This window comes from Geotrypetes seraphini, chromosome 12, assembly GCF_902459505.1.
Source record: "Geotrypetes seraphini chromosome 12, aGeoSer1.1, whole genome shotgun sequence".
NCBI classification, from domain to species: domain Eukaryota; kingdom Metazoa; phylum Chordata; class Amphibia; order Gymnophiona; family Dermophiidae; genus Geotrypetes; species Geotrypetes seraphini.
The window spans coordinates 55,293,206-55,313,407 of NC_047095.1; the positions used below are offsets into that span (position 1 = coordinate 55,293,206).

A 20,202-nucleotide genomic window follows, 5' to 3' on the forward strand; every position below is an offset into this window, starting at 1 on the left:
TTTTCCCCTTGCCCAGCAGCTTCACAGCCTCCAACAGTGGCTTTCTCCCCTCCCAGCAGCTCTCCTTACTTCCCAGCGCAGCGATTCAGGAAGGCATCCTCGGGTCCTTTGTTGGGTCGCGCCACCTCTGAGGAAAGAGGAAGTTGCATCATCAGAGACGGCCGTGACTCAGCAAAAACCCCAAGGCTGCCTTTGTGAATTGCTGCGCTGGTAAGTAAAGAGAGCTGCAGAGAGGGGAGAAAGCCACTGTCTGAGGCTCCCTATGATCTCTCCTGCCCAGCGCGGACCAGCTGAAAATATCTCGTCGATCTTGCCGGCCCTGTGCGGACCGGCAGAAATTTTCTACGGACCGGCGGTTGAAGAATAGTGATATAGAGCATAATTTTCCAAACTGTGAGTTAGGACCACAAATGGGATCACAAAACCTGGGTGGGCTCTCCATAGGTCCAACATTATTGTGCACCACCAGGGAGTCCCATAATTTAATGTGACCACAATATTGGAGTCACAGCTGCAAAAAGATTGGGAAGAACAGATGTAGAAGCTAGATGAGCTGCTAAAATGCATCTATATTGAGGGATGCCACCTTTTATGTGAATTTAGGATATACCATATTTTTCGCTCCATAAGCGCACCCTAGATTTAGAGGAGGAAAACAAAAAAAAAAACATTCTGAACCAAATTATCCTTGCCAGGCTCTGCACCCTGTCCCCCTTCCCTGCCAGGCTCTGTACCCTGTGCCCCCTCTGATGGTCTAGTGGTGGGCAGGGACAGGGCATAGGGCAGGCAGAGACAGGACACAGATGTCAAGGCAGATGACTTTTAAAATATGCAATGTCACCTCAGTAACAACTATAGAAAATAGACAAATATAGTGAAAAATATAGACAGCAGATATAAATTCTCAAAACTGACACATTTTGATCACTAAATTGAAAATTAAATCATTTTTCCTACCTTTATTGTCTGGTGATTTCTTTCTTTCCTTCCTCAGGCGCAACAATTGTCCCTTCCTCCCTGCCTCCTTCCTATGTCCCCCTCAGTGCCTTCCAGCCTTTGTCCTCTTCCTCCCTGCCCCCAACTCAGGCCCAACAATTTTTCCTTCCTCTCTCCCTCCTGTTCCCTTCACTGCCTTCCAGCCTCTGTCCTCTTCCGCCGCCCCCTCCCCAAGCCTGCCCGCCCACCTGCTGGATTTAATTACCCTCCAGCTGCTGCTGCTGCTGTGCGGACACGTAGACGAAGCAGCAGCAGATGGGAGGGGGGACTCCTGGCTCAGCAGCACAGCACCCAGAACAGAAGGAGTTGATAGGAACAGCCAGGCGGGTGCAGCAATTACACGCCGCCGGTCCAGAAGCCTTACCCCGATGTCAAAGCAGCAGTAGCAGGTGGGGGTGGGGACTCCTGGCTCAGCATGGCACCCGGAACGGAAGGAGTTGCTAGGATGGGCCAGGCGGGTGCAGCGATTGCACACAGTCCAGAAGCCTTACTCCCAACATCAATTCTGACGTTGGCGAGAAGGTCCGGGCCAGCCGCCAATATCAGAATTTATGTCGGGGGTAAGCTTTCTGGACCGGCGGCGTGCAATCGCTGCACCTTCCTAGCCTTTCCCTTCCTCTACTTTCAGCGGCAGCGAGCAACCAGCAGTGGCGGCGGGCGAGGGGCGAGCAGCGACGTCGGTCTAAATAAGGTAACGGGGGGAGGGGGGATTTGGGTATTCGCTCCATAGGACGCACCCTTTTTTACACCCACGTGAGCGGACTGCTGAGCACAATGGACCACTGGGTCTGACCCAGCAGTGGCAATTCTTATGTTCTTATGTGCAAATTTTTAGACACCTTTCTAGTTGGTTAATTTTAACAGAGTGAAAATGATCAAATAGTTTTACATTAATTTCATAAAAGATATTTAGTTGAACTTTGTACAGGTTGTGTGAGCTTCTGTTCATTTGAAGATTAAGTTTGACAAAGGTTCCTAAACTTTTTCATACAACAGAACTAGTCAATGTGTGCAGTTATATCTTTTGTGTTCATCACAGATGTCCTGGAACCCTTTCGGGTTGAGTTCCCAGGGACTGGATTGAGGACTGTTGGTACACTAACACATTTTTTTTTTCTCTTTTCTCACAGCATGTAGAAAAATTAGAATTGATCGGCATGGATTTTATCTGGAAAATTGCAGTGGAATCACCAGATGAAGAAATTGCCAATGAAGCCATTCAGTTGATTATAAACTATAGCTACATTAATTTGAATCCAAGGCTGAGAAAGGTAGATTTGTACTCCAGTTGAATGAGAGAGTGAGTTTGTTGCATTGCCATTTTGGACAGACTTTTGTAGCGACCCTTCTGACTCACCTCTTACTTAAACTTTCAGGATTCAGTTTCATTACACAAGAAGTTTATTGCAGATTGCTATACAAGATTAGAGGTGAGTGCAAACCTTGTTGCAAGAGGTGATAGGCTGGTTTAGAGGTCATGGAGCAGTGAGGGGGCTGAATTTAAGCTGGGGCTAGAGCTGGGTACAGGTGTCCATGTCACTGGTGGTGCCGGGAACATTCTGCAGATAGATGAGCAGTCTGTGACCACCTTTGAAAGAGCAGGGGTCCTGGAGGCCTGAGGGCATCTGTTTTGGGGGGAAGTGCAGCTGATATTAGGCTGGGAGGTCACCAGGGATAGCTGCAGCCAGCCACAATATAACTGACACACACATTCTATCTTAGCCATGGGGTTGTATCTGCAGGATCAGGCACAGTCAACGTGGTTTGGTATAAGTAGGCAATGGATACAAACACACAGAGGGACTGGAAAAAAAATTCCACGAGCAATTCTATACCTAATTTCCCCACGTGTTCTTTTTGCCAGTATCTCCTTTGAGAAGACACTGCATGTATCTTCCCTTTCCATAATATTTCCTTGATGTGAATTGTATGTGATACCTCCTATTTCAAAGCATAATTGCTACTATTATTGAAGCATAATTGTAAACAGATTAACATTTCTGTACTTTGTAGGCAGCCAGCTCAGCCCTTGGGGGCCCCACACTGACACATGCAGTTACAAGGGCAACAAAAATGCTTACAGCCACAGCTATGCCTACCGTAGCAACATCAGTTCAGTCCCCATACAGGTAAGTATGCACTAGAATAAGAGTAGATAGCGGTCAGTTCCAAAGGTTTCATCTATGACATTTAGAAGTGAACTAGAACTCAGTTACTCCTTTTCCCTATAAATCAGGGCCTTTAACTACAGTAGGGGTGCCAAAGTCCCTCCTCAAAGGCCGCAATCCAGTCGGATTTTCAGGATTTCCCCAATGAATATGCATGAGATCTATTTGCATGCACTGCTTTCATTATATGCTAATAGGTATCATGCATATTCATTGGGAAAATCCTGAAAACCCGACTGGATTGCGGTCCTCGAGGAGGGACTTTGACACCCCTGAACTATTGCAACCATTGTAATTGGGTATTGATTCCCTTATGGATTTCATAAATCAGATTGGAACGCTCACTTTTTTGTGCTTTAGTGCTTATTAAGAGTTAAAGATAAGACAACCAACAAGCTAGAAACACCGAGATTGCCTTGCAGGAGATACAACTGAGCCCAGATACTTCAGCATCTCTGCAATCCCCAGGTGATCTTCTGTTTTCTGACTGGCTTTGTGCATCACGTGTCAAAGCAGTCGCATTCTTCCACAGTAAAAACAAAAGTTCAGATTTTTTTTTTTTTTTTTAATAAACATAGAATAATCTAAAATTAAAATCACTCTCTTTAATTGGTGTGGAGGAGTAGCCTAATAATTAGTGCTGCTATTTAAGACCCAAGGAATCCTGCTGTAGCTCCTTCTGATCTTGGGCAAGACACTTGAACCCTCCACTGCCTCAAATACAAACTTAGCGTCATGTTTGCTAAGCCTGCATTAAGCACCTAGCACAGGTTTATACAAAGCATGACAAGTAGAGTAGAGGAATGGCCATCAGGGTTGGTTAGTACATGGGGCATCAGCACATGATAGCTATCGCAGCTGCCCATAGCATTGCTGCAAATAGTCACCACAAGAAGAGGCAATAACTGCAATGGTACTATTGGCAGTTCTACTTGCACTCGCTCCTCAGAGCAATATCGCCTCCTCATTGGCCTCCTGATGAGCATGCTGCTACCACCTGACCACCCAAAACATCACATGTCTACTAGAGAATGACAAGGTGACTGTTTCCCATGGCTAGTCATGGGTAGCCGGCAGGAACAGGGAAAAAAAATCAACTGGTTGCCATGGGTACGGGACAAGGCCATTTACCGCCCTGTGGAGTAGTGAATGGCCTTGTCCCCGCAGTAAAGGATCTGCCGTGAGTCGCCTCCCTTCCTACACCTCCTGATCAGCAGCCCCCTCCTGATCTCAGGTCCAGCAGCCCCCATCACGATCACGGGTGCAGCAGCAGCCCCCCCTGACGAGCCCAGCAGCCCCCTCCCTCCCTATTGTGGATCCAACAGCCCCCTACTCTTGCACCCTCCCTTACTCCTGATCGCTGGCGGCAATTTAAAAGGCCCCAACAAACCTGTTTCTCCCGGGGAGTGCCTACCAGGCTCTTAGAAGTTTCTTGCAAGCAGGGCTGCTCCCAAACCTTCTTGCTGCCAAGTCGCTCCTTGCGATGTAACTTCCGGTTTCACAGGACGAGGACAATTTTTTTTCCCTGTGTCATTCTTTAATGTCTACCTCTCAATCCCCTCCCCAGGAAAGTAATCATAATACTCCGTCCAGGCAGCCCCTCCTCTTTGGTATGCAGATCTAGTACTTCTTCAAACCTGAAGAATCCGGTTCTACTTCTAGGCCTCAAGAATACAGTTCATATGGGGGCTTCTCAGGCAGGGTCCGCTTCTCATGGAGAACCCAAATCACTTTGGTCTTATGGCATGGCTGTTGAGTTCACAGCCTTAGCACGCAAAGGTTATTCAGAAGAAGTCATTGCAACTCTCTTCCAGGCTAAAAAGCCTTTGATGGGTGGTGGCCTTTGCAAAGATCTGGAAGGTTTTCTAGCTCTGGTGCACCAAAGATCATGTAAAGTAGGGGTGTCCAACCTGTGGCCAAGGACCGCATGCGGCTCCGTGAAGTATTTTGTGTGGCCCCGGTTGAGGGTAATGCAGTGTTTTCCTCTGCTGCCCCCGGGTGTTTACCATCTTGCCGGCTCCCTCCTCTGTCTTGCTGCAGTGTTTGCGCATTTGTGCAGCCCCAGAAACATTTTTTCTGGCCAATGCGGCCCAGGGAAGCCAAAAGGTTGGACATCCCTGATGTAGAGCCTTTCAGGGTGTCAATTCCTGTGATCCTTGCCTTTCTAGAGGTCATATTAGAAAAAGGCCTGGCAGTAGGTCTCTCAGAGTTCAGGTGGCAGGCCTCTCACCTTCCCCTTTCAAGCTCAGAAGCATATCGCTAGCATCTCATCCAGAGGTAACCAGATTTTTGAGGAGGCACTCATGTTTCGGCCTCCAATATGCCAGCCTTTCCCATCGTAGAATCTTAATATTGTCTTGAAAGTTCTTAGCCTCCATATGAGCTGCTGCAAGAGGCTTCCCTCCCGGACCTTATAGCACAGACAGTTTTTCTTGTAACAACAGTCTTGTCGAGAAGGGTCTCAGAATTACAGGCTCTCTCATTCAGAGAGCCATACCTCGGGATCACAGACACTGGGATTTTCCTGCACAGGTCCCTTCCTTTCTGCTGAAGATTTTGTTTCAGTCTTCTACATCAACTAAGAGGTTTGTTTACCCGCTGTTCAGTCTGTGGGTTCACATACGCAAGATAAGATATTGCAAAGGTTGGATGTGCAAAGAGTTTTAATTCATTATCTTTCCAACCTTTACTTTCGCCTTTCAAACCATTGGTTTGTTTTAACCAGTCAGACAAGATGAGGCAGACCAGTTTCCAAGGCCTCTATTGCCAGATGGATTTGCAAAGCAATCTTGTTAACATACATAGGCTGTGGCAAAAGGCCACCTATTTTTATCAAAACTCATTCAACCAGAAGTGTGGAATCTTCATGAGCAGAGGTTCAAGCATTTCCGCCCAAGGATGTTTGTAGAGCAGCTACTTGTTCTACTCTTCTTACCTTTACAAAGTTCTACAGAATGGACATGGCAGCATGGGAGGACATTGCTTCTGGGTTCTCGGGTTTGTGGGCAGGTTCATCTGTCCCACCCTAGATGTATGGCACTGCTTTAGAACATCACCTAGAATCCAAACTCCTATGTCTTGCAACAGAATGGAAGAAAGGGTCCTTACCTTGATAATTTTTCTGTTGGTAGACATAGGAGTCTGTACTGCCTGCCCTGTGAGTGTTTCAAATTGCCTGCTTTTCTGCCTTGGACAAGTCTATAAGCCAAAGTTTTTCTTCTGTTAGTTGGATGGAAATTTACAGATAAATTGCAAATATAGTAATGAATTTTTTAGTTATGGAGCCCCTATGTATTAGGGCTAGTTGCGCACAGCAGGTTGATTTATTGGTAGAGCCATGTTTGTAAGTTCATGATAATTATTGTTCTTTTTCATTACTGAGCAGAACAGAAATGTATGGTATTCGCAGGGAAGTTCTCCATGCCCATCCTCCTGATTTCTTTTCTCATAGTGGAGCTCGACTATTTTGGTACAAACTGAAGAGGGAAATGTATGCCACTAGTGAAGGGAGGAAGAGCCGAAAGATGTGATTGATATCCATCAGCAAGCAACTCATGACCAAAGGTTATTCACCTAGAGTACAGACTCGTATGTCTTCTAGCAGAAAGAAGATTGTCAAGAGCCTAGTCTTCCATTATGTAATATTTGATCATTTTGTTTTATAGCTTGATTATATAGATTATATTGTATTTGAATTTTTTTAAAGTTTTATTTTGTTTTATTGTATTATGCTTCAGAATTAAATGTTTAAATAAGAGAGTTTTAATTACTGACGAGATAGAAAATAATAAGTAGAAAATATATAGCATTTCTCCTCATTTAAGTTGGAAGAGCATTTTATTCCTGTACTTCTTGACAGAAAAATAAGTTTGTCGGCTTTCCCTTACAAAGTAAAGAAGGAAAAGCTAAAGAACAATAAAGGAAAATTCTCTAAACTGAGAACCATATTTTAAGAGAGACTGTAAATTTGACAAGAATTTCTACCTGTAGAAGGATCTGGGCTATGTCTTTACTCCCAGTCTCAGCCAGGGCTAGGAAGGGAATATGTCATTACTGAATAGTGACATTAAAGTGGTCAATTTTAGCATTCATTACTGTAAGATTCTAGAAGGGTCCTGGTGCTGACCCCTAGATTGAGAACTGTTAAGAAGAAAGCATCTCAAAATAATGATGAATGAAGGTTCGTGGTGCCAAATCCTAGCTCTAATTTTGATAAACTTAGAAATGCAAAGGGATAGGAAGAAACTGATGGATGAAATTTAAGAAGAAAATAGATGTGCAGTTCATTTGAATAAAACCTCTTTTAAAATTAAAATTATTTGTGCTAAAATTTTTTAGGTCCACCAAGTTGGTAGTAATAGAGCGGCTGCTACTGCTTGCAGAGCGCTATGTGATCACTATAGAGGTGAGTTATTTTCCTGAAAGAATTCTTTTGTATAACTCATGCTTTAATTTACTCATCACAGATTGTAATGTATCAGAAGTTGCCTTTAGAAAAGTCCTAGTTTCCTTTGCTACATCTGAACAGTTTTTTGTGTAGAGTAGCTTAAATATTTGCAATGTGATGCATGTTGTGCAGTGACTTGGCATGCTTTCAACCCACTGTCTTTCATTGAGGAAGCTTGCAAAAATTGGAGAGCAGAGAGTGCATTGCTAAGAAAAAAAACCCCCATTAAGGGTATTTAAAAAGTACATAATGGATTTTGTTATTTGAAAGACAAAAATGCAGAATGGCAAGCAACATATTATTTTTGCCATAGAGTTACCCACTAGAGCAGACATGAGCAACTCCGGTCCTCGAGGGCTGGAATCCAATCGGGTTTTCAGGATTTCCCTAATGAATATGCATGAGATCTATTTGCATGCACTGCTTTCAATGCATATTCATTGGGGAAATCTTGAAAACCCGATTGGATTCCGGCCCTCGAGGACCGGAGTTGCCCATGTCTGCACTAGAGCAGCCCACTATTTTAACAGTTCATTGACAAGTTGTAGTGGAGGATGGCCGAACTTGCCACTTGGCAATTCCTCATGTCCAAATTTAGTAGCAGTACTGTACCATGTGAAAGGTCCCCAAACCAAGTCTTCCATCCCCCTCCCCCCACAGGATGGCTTTGGCTGGGGGTATTGTGGAGGCAATCCAAGGCCCTTGATGAGGAGGAAATCAAGATCGTTACTTAAGGGTGATACCTAATGGCACGATTCAGGCTCTGTGATTCCAGGGTCCTTCATATACAGTGTTCCCCTGGTCATTCGTGGTCGGCGGTTCACAGTCCCAGTCATTCGCGGTATTTTCCGACCGTGACTGCCGACCAGAAGAGGACAACTGGAGAGGCAGGAGAGAGCAGCTGGAGCACCGGCGAGTGAAGGAAATCACTCGCTGTATGCTCCGACCGCCTCTTCCTGCACTAAAGTCAGGCCTTACCAATCAGGAGCTGCTTTGACACACAGCTCCTGATTGGTAAGGCCTGACTTTAGTGCAGGAAGTGGCGGTTGGAGCATACAGCGAGTGATTTCCTTCACTCGCCAGTGCTCCAGCTGCTCGCTGCTGCCTCTCCTGCTGCCCTCTCCAGTCTCCCCCACGAAAAACCATATTTGCGGTTTTTCAAGATTCGTGGGGGTTCCTGGAATGGAACCCCCCACAAATTTCGGGGGAGTACTGTATGGTCCTTGGTTCTGGAGTGTTGTAGCAATGACCAAATTGTCAGTTAGAATTATTAATTTGTAGTATTGTGTTTAGTGTATGCTATTAAATGTATGTTTCATATTATGTTTGTGTGTATTAAGATTCTATATACCACTATACAATACAAGTAAATGATTGAACTAAATGTTTTATATAAAAACACACAAACTTAGCCTTACTGGGTCAGACCAATGGTTCATCTAGTCAAGTATCCTGTCTTCACTATTGCCAATCCAGGTCACAAGTTCCTGGCAAAAACCCAAATAATAGCAACATTCCATGCTACCAATCCAGGGCAAGCAGTGGCATCTCCCTTATCTCTCTTAATTGCAGACTATGGAATTTTCCTCCAGGAACTTGTCCAAACCATTTGTAAAACCAGCTACATTAGCCGCTCTTACCACATCTGCTGGCAATGCGTTCTGGAGCTTAACTATTCTCTGAGAGAAAAAATGTTTCCTCATATTTGGTTTTAAAAGTATTACTCTGTAACTTCATCGCGTGTCATCTAGTCTTTGTAATTTTTGATAAGAATAAAAATATTCTACACCAATTAGGATTTTGTAGACTTCAATCATGTCTCTCCTCAGCCGTCTCTTTTCCAAGCTGAAGAGCCTTAAACTCTTTAGTCTTTCCTCATATGAGAGGAGTTCCATCCCGATCGCTCTTCTTTGAACCTTTTCTAATTGAGATAAGACAACCAGAATTGAATGCAATACTCAAGGTAAGGTTGCACTTAGTTTCTAATAATAAGTACTAACACAGCAGGTCACATTAGTATCTATAGTTGTAGGTACATTGTATGCACTTGCAGGCTCAGGAATCTAAAATAGTAAGAAGGGGGGGACAACCCCTGAGTAGTTACAGATGATGGCTGAAGATACCAGAATCCCACCCTGGGGTCTCCTTGAACAGGAGGAAAATGCTTGATCTAATATAATAAAAAGTCGTTTTTCCCTTCACGTTTTTCTTATAAATTCTGTGATTTAAGAGACCACTGTGAAGGCAACATGATATTCATGGACCTGTTGTTTTTTGTTTCAAGGATCTTTATTCTGTTCCTCGTACTATTCTACCTCACGGAGCTTCCTTCCATGGACATCTTTTAACCCTTAATGTCACCTATGAATCTACCAAAGACACTTTCGCTGTAGAGGTATGTCTTTGTAAGATACCTGAATGCTGAATTTGGGCACATGCACGTATAAACCCATGTTTGTTCTCATATTACAATGCATATTATTTGCCTGTTAGAAAAATGGAACAGCAATTGGGTAATCAAGATCAGCAGGAACCACAATTGGATATATCCATTTTATTGGAATCTTCTACAAAGGATTTGGTCACACCAGCAACGTTGTTAGCTACTGTTGCTTTAGCACCAGATAAGAATTGGATTATGAAGTTGTTCTTTAAAAATAGAACTAAAGAGTTCCTGGGACAAAAAGTACAGATTTTTCCAGATGTTACCAAAGAGACTCAAAAACGGAGAAGGCAGTTCTTATTGTTAAAACCAGGAGTAATTTCAGTGGGGGGAAAGTTTTTTTCTTAGATTTCCCTGTAAATGTATTGTTCTTCATGGTGTAGATAAATATGTTTTCTTTGATCCAATGCACCTAAAAAATTTTGTGGCTTTGAAACGTCTTGAGAAAGAAAGAACAACTGGAATAATAACTGACTCATGATTACAAAACTCCCTTTGATTTCAGCCACTTTGATTTGCTTATTATTGTTATTTTCTTTTTAATTTGTAAGTCACTCTTTGAAAATCTTGGATTCAAAAATTGGGGACTACAGATTGCTTAAGTGTAAGAGAATATGTTATATGTTTCTTCTTATTATATATGTATTAGGATACAATCTTACTGTACAAGATATAATGCTTGATAATTTTTTGTGTAAAATGATAAATAATAATTAAAAAAAAAAAAAAAACAATGCATAAATAATTGAAGTAACATCTGCAAATGTGAATTCACAAATATCTGGCATATGCAGGAGAGACAGAGAGAAAATTGTGGGGGAAGGGGGAGCTTAATGAGGGATCCTGTTCCTAGACGGGCACCCAGGTAATTTATCAAAATCCTATTGTGTCTAAAAAGAGATGCACCTCCTATTCAGCTGCAGAATTCAACATTTGAATAAGGATAAGCACAACAGCTTTCCTCAGTTTCTTAATAATGTATTAAATCTCAAAGAATCTCTCAAATATATTTGGAAGTCTGTTATCCTAAACTTTTTCTTTTCTGAGGACAATAAATCACTGTTTGAATTTTTTTTTTTTTTTTTTAATCAGTCACCATTCTGTGGTGGTCAAATCTGTTCTCAAGCGGGCCAAGAGTTCAAGAACCCATGTTTCAGCACCCCTTTGGTGAGGTGCTAGAACTCTGAAATCTTAAGAATAGAAGATTTGCCACTGCTGGGTCAGACCAGTGGTCCATCATGCCCAGCAGTCCGCTCATGCGGCGGCCCTTAGGTCAAAGACCAGTGCTCTATTTGAGTCTAGCCTTACCTGCATATGTTCTGTTCCAGTAGGAACTTATACAACCTTTTCTTGAATCCCTGGAGGGTGTTTTCCCCTATAACAGCCTCCAGAAGAGCATTCCAGATTTCTACCACTCTCTGGGTGAAGAAGAACTTCCTTACGTTTGTACGGAATCTATCCCCATTTAACTTTGGCGAGTACCCTCTCGTTCTCTCCACCTTGGTGAGGGTGAACAATCTCTTTCTCTACTAAGTCAATTCTCTTCAATATCTTGAATGTTTCGATCATGTCCCCTCTTTTGGGAGAATCAAATAAAAAATCCACCAATATAAACCAAAATGACCCTGAAGGTATTATTTTATCTAAAGGAACAAGCCTCAGATCATGGAGTTTTACCCATTCCGGGTTTTTCTCAAAGAGACAGACAAATCTGTTTTCTTACTCCTGCTTACATCACCGGCTTGAACCCACCTCCCTACCTTTAACTCAATTGATTAATTTCTTTAATTTATTATTCTTTAATCTTCTATTAATCAGTAATAAAGTTCATCTAAATTAATTCTCTCAATTCATACTACAATAAAAACTAAAAATACCTGCAGCTCATTTCAGAACACAGAACCGATAGAAATTTTTTTTTAGCTTATCTTAAAAAAAGTGCACTGGTGCTTTAAAGTGCTGTACTGAAAAGTGCATTCGCGCTCTAAACTGCTTCACTTCATTTTCAGTTTTTTGTAGCTTAAAGTGCTTAGCTCCTGCTCTATGATAGCCAAGGCCATTGCTTATTACTTTCAGTCATCCAACGCGGCCTGCGTTTTGCGGGATACAATACACCCCCGCTGCATCAGGGAAAAGTCTCTCTAGCAACGCTGAAGAATAAAGACAGGCAAAAATTACTAACTGTTCAAAAGAACAAGTAGCCCCCACCCCCACGATCTGACATAACGTCGGACTTCCTAAAGAAGAAGTGATGGCCATTCAGGGCCTGCCTCACCAGGGCTTCCCTCTGCCACGTTATCAATTATGTCATCAGTGATGCGGTAGAGGGAAGGCCCTGGCAGGGCAGGCCGCAAACTGCCTGTTCACAGTCAGCCGGCAACTACTCCTGCTTTAGAAAGCCCGACGGTATGTCAGATTGTGAGGGGGAGGGCTGGTTACTGAATCGTTGAGTCTGATTTTGGGGAGAAAGAAATCAATTTGAATCGGTGAATCGAGCAGTACTAGTGTCTACTGCATAAGTTAACTTCAGTGCTGAGACCCTGTCTACATTGTGCAGCCAGTAATGAACAATAGACCATTCACTAACTGCATATTTCTGCTCACAGTGGCTTTCTGCATCTGCCCTTCAGTAAGATATGATGAAAACCTTTCTAACTGGGTGCCAGTGAATGGAAATGAAAATCCAAATTTGTCCCCGTGGGATCTGTCTCCATCCCTGCAAGCTCTGTCTTCATTTGCACAAGCCTTGAACACTTATGATTTTAAAGTGTTGAAGGCTTGTGCAGATAAGGACAGAGATGGAGACAAATTTGTCCCTGTGTCATTTTCTATCATGCTTCTCTGTTTTTGTATACATTTATTTTTGCTCAGCAGTGGGAGGGACCTTTGATATGGTTGGCTGTGTTTAAGGATCATTCTCTGAGTTGACATTATCACTTACTCAGCCTTCTTTGTTCTGCACAACTTCATGGCTGAGCGTAGGATGGTAGCACCAGGAGCAGAATGGCCCAATTATGTGTGGCATAAACTCTAGGGCTATTTCTGTTTTTTAAAATTTATAATTTGGACTTCATCCAAAGTCTGCGTGGCTTATGAGCACTTCAGTAGCTCAGCAAATGTCAAGCAACAATCACATAGGGCCATGCAGTAAATTGGCTTTGTTTCTGAAGCTTTGCAAAATTTAAACCCAAGGACGACTCTATGGTGACTAGATAAGTTTGCTGTTTGATCCTCCTTGGCATGGACCTGATGAAGGGAATTTAATTTAGAAACTATTAATATTAACAGGGGTTGCCATTCAGTAGATTACAGGAAATTGGAAAGATTATACTAAACTAAATTATACTTTCTGGTGGAATTCAGTATGAAGGGTGCTTTCTATGCAACAAGGTAATTATAATAAGTTTAAAAAGATTTGGGGACCATTGATGATTTATTCTAATGATCAGACATCTTAAACACTTCAGTATTGGATAAGATAAGGGGGGTGGGAATATGAATGATAATAATAGATATCTGTTAATTATTACGATATGGGTGGGAGGGGTGGGATTCTTTTCTATATATATATTTGGAGGTATACAAATAAGATTGTCAAGGGATTAGTTAATATATTTCTGGATGGTTATTGTACACTTGTTGTAATTTTTGAAAATGAATAAAGATTAAAAAAAAAAATTTAGAAACTAGTCACAGATGGATCAGGCTACTCCAGTAACAAGTGTTGCCTAACGTTTTTATTTCAGGAGAAAATCAGAGAGAGTGTTGATTGAAAAGCATGTCATGGTAATTGGCTCATTGTTAGCTAATTATCTTTAGGATAATTTTCAGCTTAACATAACCATCAGAGCTTTAGCTGAAAGCTCAGATAAATTTGAGCAACTAGATTTATCAATTTATTGAGCTTAACTGGTCTTCAGTGAAAATCAGCACTCACTAGCCAAGTTAGAGAATGACTAAAACTGAATCTACAACTAAAATTCACTACACTTTCAGCTAAAACTGAAGCCAAAATCAAAACTGACTGCTATGGCCCCTAAACAAAAGCAGTCCCTCATTCACCTCCCCCTTCCCCCCAAAGCTACTTCTCAATCGCTGGTGGTCTACTGGCATAGTTGGGATAGGAACAAACCCCAGTCTCTCCTGCACTATCAAAATGGCTGTTGTGACCTCTGCCATTTCTTGGATTCTTTATAACATCCAAGAGAGAGAGTTGTAAAGTACTAGTTTTCTCTGTGAGCCCCTTTTAAATCATTTCATTTTAGGCTTTAAAATGTTCTGCAATACTAATGTGGTAATTCTGTAAAAAAAAACCAAAAAAAAAACCTGTATACACTTCTATCTGTTTTTAGATGTGAAGGAAAGTTGTTGAACTGTAAAAAAAATTTTTATTTATTTATTTTTTTTGCATATATAGGTGATACAGCAGTTGGATGTAAATTTATTTTCTTTGTCACAGAAAATTTTTAATGATGCAGGCTTTTGGTTTGTCTAGTTTCTTTTCTTCATTTACTATAGAAAGGGCCTGTTTTTGAAGATTTTTCTCTAGTTATACTGTGACCACAGATTTGCAGGGCAGCATTCCCTCTGAAAGATCGTATCAGTAGTGGTAATAGGGCTTGGAAACATAGAAGGCCCATTTAGTCTGCTTGTCTCTCTCTTCCTTAATAAGTTGGGCACCCTTGTGTGTGATCTGAGTTTTATTGAATTGTTACTATTTGTAGGACTATCATATCTACGGGAATGCCCATACATGTATCCATCGGCCTTTATCTGAAGAAATATTTCCTAAGTTGTCCACTATTTGAACTTTTAGCTGTGCCTTTTTTTTTGCTATCTTTGGTATCATTGTGTAAAGCTCCGCGTTAAATAATTACCTACACTTATCAGTCTAGGCATAAATCATCATAATTTCAAGGTCCTTTCTCTCTTGCAGGCTCATAGCAATGAGACTGTTGGAAGCATCAGGTGGAAGATATCAAAGCAACTGAACAGTCCTGTGGATAATATACAGATATTTGCAAATGATAGCTTGGTAGGTAGGAGAGGTACATTCCACCAGCTCCATCTTTTGGGGGTTGGTGCTTTGGTGGTTAAGTTTTGCTTCCTGAAGTAACTAATGAACAAATTGTTGCAGCTGACCGTGAATAAAGACCAGAAGCTGCTTCACCAGTTGGGTTTCTCTGACGACCAAGCACTTACGGTGAAGACCTCAGGGAGTGGAACACCTTCGGGGAGTTCTGCTGATTCTTCAGGGAGCTCCAGCAGCAGTAGCAGCATCTTTAACTCTTCTTATGCCATGGAACAGGTGGGGATTTTACCTCTTTGTCTTTTGTAAAACGAGGCACCATGAGTCGCATGCTGAATATAGTCATGTAGATGAGGCAAATATTTTGCTCTAAAAAGCCAGAACAGCAACTCAAAAGTTTTGTCCAGATTGAGCTAACTCATCAGAAATCTTTTTATAGAAGCCATTTATCATTTGGATGCATTTTCAAGCCTGTAGCAAAGCACAGTATCTGTTGATAAATGGGAGATAATGTTCACCTGAACACGGAACTGTGTTCCATAGCGTCCCTCTGTATCGGCACAGATGGTATTACGCACTCCTACCAGCAGATGGAGACTGAGAACCACCGAGCTTTGACTTAGCCTATAAGTGGGCTATTCAGCCCCTGGAAGCCAGTCTATTCTCAGTCTCAGCAGATGGTAGATATGGTAAGCCTGTGCAGTCTCCCTGAGGTTTTGGTTCCTTCCTGAGATTGAGAATTCCCCACTGATTTTTGTTTTGTGGAAAAGTTAACTCCCCTCTTCATTTATTTATTTAATTCATTTTCTGTCCCATCCTCCCCAAAGAGCTTCAGGTAAGGAAGAGAGGGAGGGAGGGAGGGAACGAGGGGGTTCGTGACTCGGGACCTCTACCTGCTTCTGTCACTTTGGGGCTGGAGGGAGGAGTGCTTTGTGGCTCAGGACCGCTGCTGTGGTGGTGCTTCGGGGTGGGAGTTGGGTGGAATTGAGAGTGTTAGACAAGGGTTCTAACACACTCTCAATTAACCAGAAAACCAGTTATCTGTTATCCACCAATTCCTGCGGGTGCTGGATAACAGATTCTACTGTAACCTTTTTTTTTTTTTTACACTTTACTAAGCTACCTGATTTTACCTCTTTCTCTGGCACAAATTCCATAATTTAATTATACTTTAAGTAAAGAAATATTTCTACCAGTTGGGAACCACTGGACTAAAGGAAAGCAAGTTAGCAATTAAAACCTAGCGTTGGTCAAGAATTTTTTTTTTTTTTTTTTTTAAATATTTTATTTATAAATTTTTCATTCTTACAATAATTTAATTTTACATAAACTTCAATTAATACATGAAAAATTGTGATTACAAGTAATTCATCTTATCACATAAAATATAACCCTCCCCTTTCTTCATTTCTTAAATCCATATAATATACATTCCCACCCTTCCCCAATCTAATATATCCATTACTAATGTGCTATGAAACCTGATCATTGGAATATCGAGTCAATGGTTCCCAAATTTTCTTAAAATTATGAATATTTCCCTGTTGTAATGCTATTGTTTTTTCCATTTTGTATATATGACAAACTGAATTCCACCAAAATGTAAAATTTAATTTGGTGTAGTCCTTCCAATTTTGAGTTATTTGTTGCATGGCGACCCCTGTCAATATTAATAATAGTGTGTTATTGTTTGCTGAAATCGGACTCTGAGTTCTCATTGCTGTACCAAATAGTATAGTATCATATGAGAGTCCTACATGATTTTCTAGTAGTTCATTAATTTGGGGCCAAATTAGTTTCCAAAATGCATTTATACAGGGACAAAAAAAAATTAAGTGATCTAATGTCCCGACTTCTACTCTGCAATGCCAGCATCTATTAGATCTAGTACTATCTATTTTTTGTAAACGCGTAGGGGTCCATAAAGTTCTATGTAACAAAAACAACCAAGTTTGACTCATAGATGCTGACTTTGTAGATCTTAATCTCCAGGACCAAAATCGTGGCCATTGAGATTCAGAAATTGTCTGACCAATCTCAATACTCCAAATATCCCTAAGTCCAGTTTTCTTTTTTTTGTTTAAATTCCATTTAACAATTTATACCATTTTGCGGCTTGGTGACCCAAAAAATCCGCCTGGAAACATAGAACCTGCAGACTATATTGAGTATTAAGAGCTTTCCATTCAGGGAACCCTGCCTGAATAGCTTGCTTCAATTGCAACCATTTAAAATATTGTGTTTTATTTAATCCAAATTTATGTTGCAATTGTGAAAAACTAAGCATTGCTCCTTCTGAAATAACATCATTCAGTGTTCGTATACCTGCAATTATCCATTGTTTCCAGACGATTTTGTATCCGCCAATCTTGATCCTGGAGTTTACCCAAATTGATTGATTTAATGATTTAGCAATTGGTTCTGGTGATAGATTACTAACATATCTTAACGTCTTCCAAGTATCCAATAAAATTCTGTTATCCTTATATCTTCATAGCCAATCTGGTACATTCTCCATGAGATCTGGGAGGATCCAATACATACCCTGTCTTAGAATATAGGCTTGATGGTACCTATAAAAATTTGGAAAATTTACCCCTCCCTCCACAATTGGTCTTTGTAAAGATACTAAAGCAATTCTGGGTCTTTTCCCAAACCAAACAAATTTTGTAAGAATATTGTTTAACTTTTTATAAAATGACCCCTGAAAAAATATTGGTATCATACTCATTTGATAACAAACCACAGGAAATATCATTTTAATTGTTTGGACTCTTCCCCACCAAGAAAGATGTAAAGGATTCCATTGCTCACACATTTCTGTTATTTTTTTTAATAAAAGTTTTTCATTTTCTTTTACTGTATCTTCAATTGTATTTTTGATAATAATACCTAAATATTTTAATCCTTCTTCTTTCCAAATAAATGAATATGAATCAAATAATCCTTTGGTACAGTGAACATTAATTGGAAGAATTTCCGATTTACTCCAATTAATTTTATATCCAGAAAATTTCCCAAATTTCTCTAGAAGATTAAGTAAACTTGGAACAGTATTCCCCGGTTCTCTTAAATATAATAATATATCATCTGCATATGCAGAAAGTTTAAATTCCCAGTAAGAAAATGGGATTCCCTTTATCTCCTTAGTTTGATTAATTGCAATTAATAAGGGTTCTAAAACAATATCAAAAAGTAAGGGGGACAAAGGACATCCTTGTCTAACTCCCCTACGCAAGTTAAATCTATCTGATAAATTGTTATTAATATATAATCTTGCACCAGGAGAGCTATACAATGTCTGAATCATTTTAATAAAACCGGGGCCTATTCCAAACCATTCCAGAGCTTGATACATATAACTCCATTCCACTCTATCAAATGCTTTTTCTGCATCTAAAGATAGCATAAAAGCTGGATCATTCATATTTTTCACTAAATTTAAAGAGTTGAATGCTAATCTTTTGTTAATGCTAATCTAATTGTTTTATGAGTGTCTTTTAGCAATAAATCCTGTTTCTTTAGCACTCTCCAGACCAGTAGAGGTTAACTTTACGAATGGGTATATATCTAATCATGACCAGCAGGTGGAGACTGAAAACAAAACTTTGGGACAGTATATACTATCCTCCCTTCTCTATTTCCCTCAGTCTTCTTTCAGTCTCCAGCAGGTGTTGAGTGATCTGTACCCATCTCTCTTGGTAGGGCTGTTGGAATTTGTTTAGGGGTTTATTGTCCCTGTTTTTGGCCGGACGGAGCTTGGTCGGGCCCTGTTTGGGGGTCCGTCCGACCTCGGGGGTGTCAAACCCGGCGGGTCACGAGCGGGGTCCCTCCCCCCACTTCCTCCACCTCCCCACATTTTTTTAGAGGAGCCTCAGCAGTAAGCCTTGCCCCCTAAGTCAAGCAAGGCATATTGCTTCGAGAGCCTGTGGAGTCTGTTCTGTAAAAAAAAAAAATCCTGAGGTAGTGCTGGTCTGAAGGGTTGTTTCCCTTTAAGAAAACTGTATTTTACTGTATTTTTTCATGTAACCGGCACTTTTTTATAGCTAGGTCGCGTATGGAGCAATTGTGCCCTTCTCCGGGGGAGTAGGACACAATTGAGTCCAGCCGCGAGGCACTCGCGGCCGGCCTGAACTCGGCGGTTTGGGTCGGTGAGGTGGTGGAGCTCCGTCGGCAGCGGCTGCAGGCGCCCAGAGCTCCCCGCCGATGGTGCCTCGCGAGTCGGCTTGGAGCAGTGGGGAAGCCCGGTCTTCCACAACCGCCCACGGAGGGATTCCCCGAAGGATTCCCTCTCAGCTGATTTTTTTTTGACAGCTGATGCCGACTTGCCTGTCTTAGCGGCTGAGACTGTTCAGTCTTCTCAGCCGCTACAGGCCATGGAGGGAGCATTTTTGGCGGGAACTTCGCCATTTTCTTTGTCTGGCCCCTCCATTTTGTCTGCAACCTCAGGTGACCTTCCCCCTGTATGGCGAACACAGGGGCAGGTTTCAGCATGGACCCCTGCTGGGGCAGGGAGTCCCTGGGGACCCCCAGGGGTTTTTTGCCCCCAATTTATTTTCTTTCTTTGTGCGGACTTTTGGGGGTCCCACGTGCGCCTGGGGGGTTTCGGGGGGGGTTTCCCTCCGCGCCCCCTATGGCTTTGCCTCCCTCTTTTCGTTTGGCGTCCCCTCTTCCTCCTCCCTCATCCAAGCGCCCGCGGGGGGGCTTGGATTGCGAATTGGTGGGCGGAGGAGCGTGTTGGCCTGGTTGAGGACCTGGCTGCTTTGGCGGGCTTCCAGGATCTTCTAGAGGGGACGCCTGTTGGCAGCGGGGCGGCGGTTTTCCCGTCTTCCAGAGCAGATGCGTCCGTGGTGCGCTTTTTTATTCAGAGGGATGAGCTTTTAGACCTGTGTAGCAGGTCTCCTTGGTGCTGCATTTTTGCAGTGGCGCCGCCGGAGACCCCGCGTATGGGGGCCCCTCTGCTTCAGGGGGTCTGTCCTGGTTCCCGCTCTTTTCCTGTGCGTCAGGATTTGCGGGATTTTGTGTTGGCGCAGTGGCCTATGGGCGCAGTTTCGTTTGGTGTGCGCCTTGGCTCTTGGGTATCCCGTCCCGGAGGGAGGTAGGGCTACCTTAATTTCGC

General features: G+C 42.1%; 1 protein-coding gene across 3 annotated transcripts in view; it reads left to right on the plus strand.

Moving 5' to 3' along the window:
* USP24 (ubiquitin specific peptidase 24) overlaps positions 1-20,202 on the plus strand; it is a 245,365-nt gene that overhangs the window by 102,077 nt on the left and 123,086 nt on the right. For all 3 annotated transcript variants that reach the window (XM_033915761.1, XM_033915763.1, XM_033915762.1), the window contains exons 21-27: positions 2,127-2,267; positions 2,373-2,426; positions 3,010-3,125; positions 7,503-7,569; positions 9,896-10,006; positions 14,991-15,089; positions 15,192-15,362. In XM_033915761.1, the coding sequence (XP_033771652.1) occupies positions 2,127-2,267; positions 2,373-2,426; positions 3,010-3,125; positions 7,503-7,569; positions 9,896-10,006; positions 14,991-15,089; positions 15,192-15,362 (759 nt within the window). The remainder of the gene's footprint in view (positions 1-2,126; positions 2,268-2,372; positions 2,427-3,009; positions 3,126-7,502; positions 7,570-9,895; positions 10,007-14,990; positions 15,090-15,191; positions 15,363-20,202) is intronic.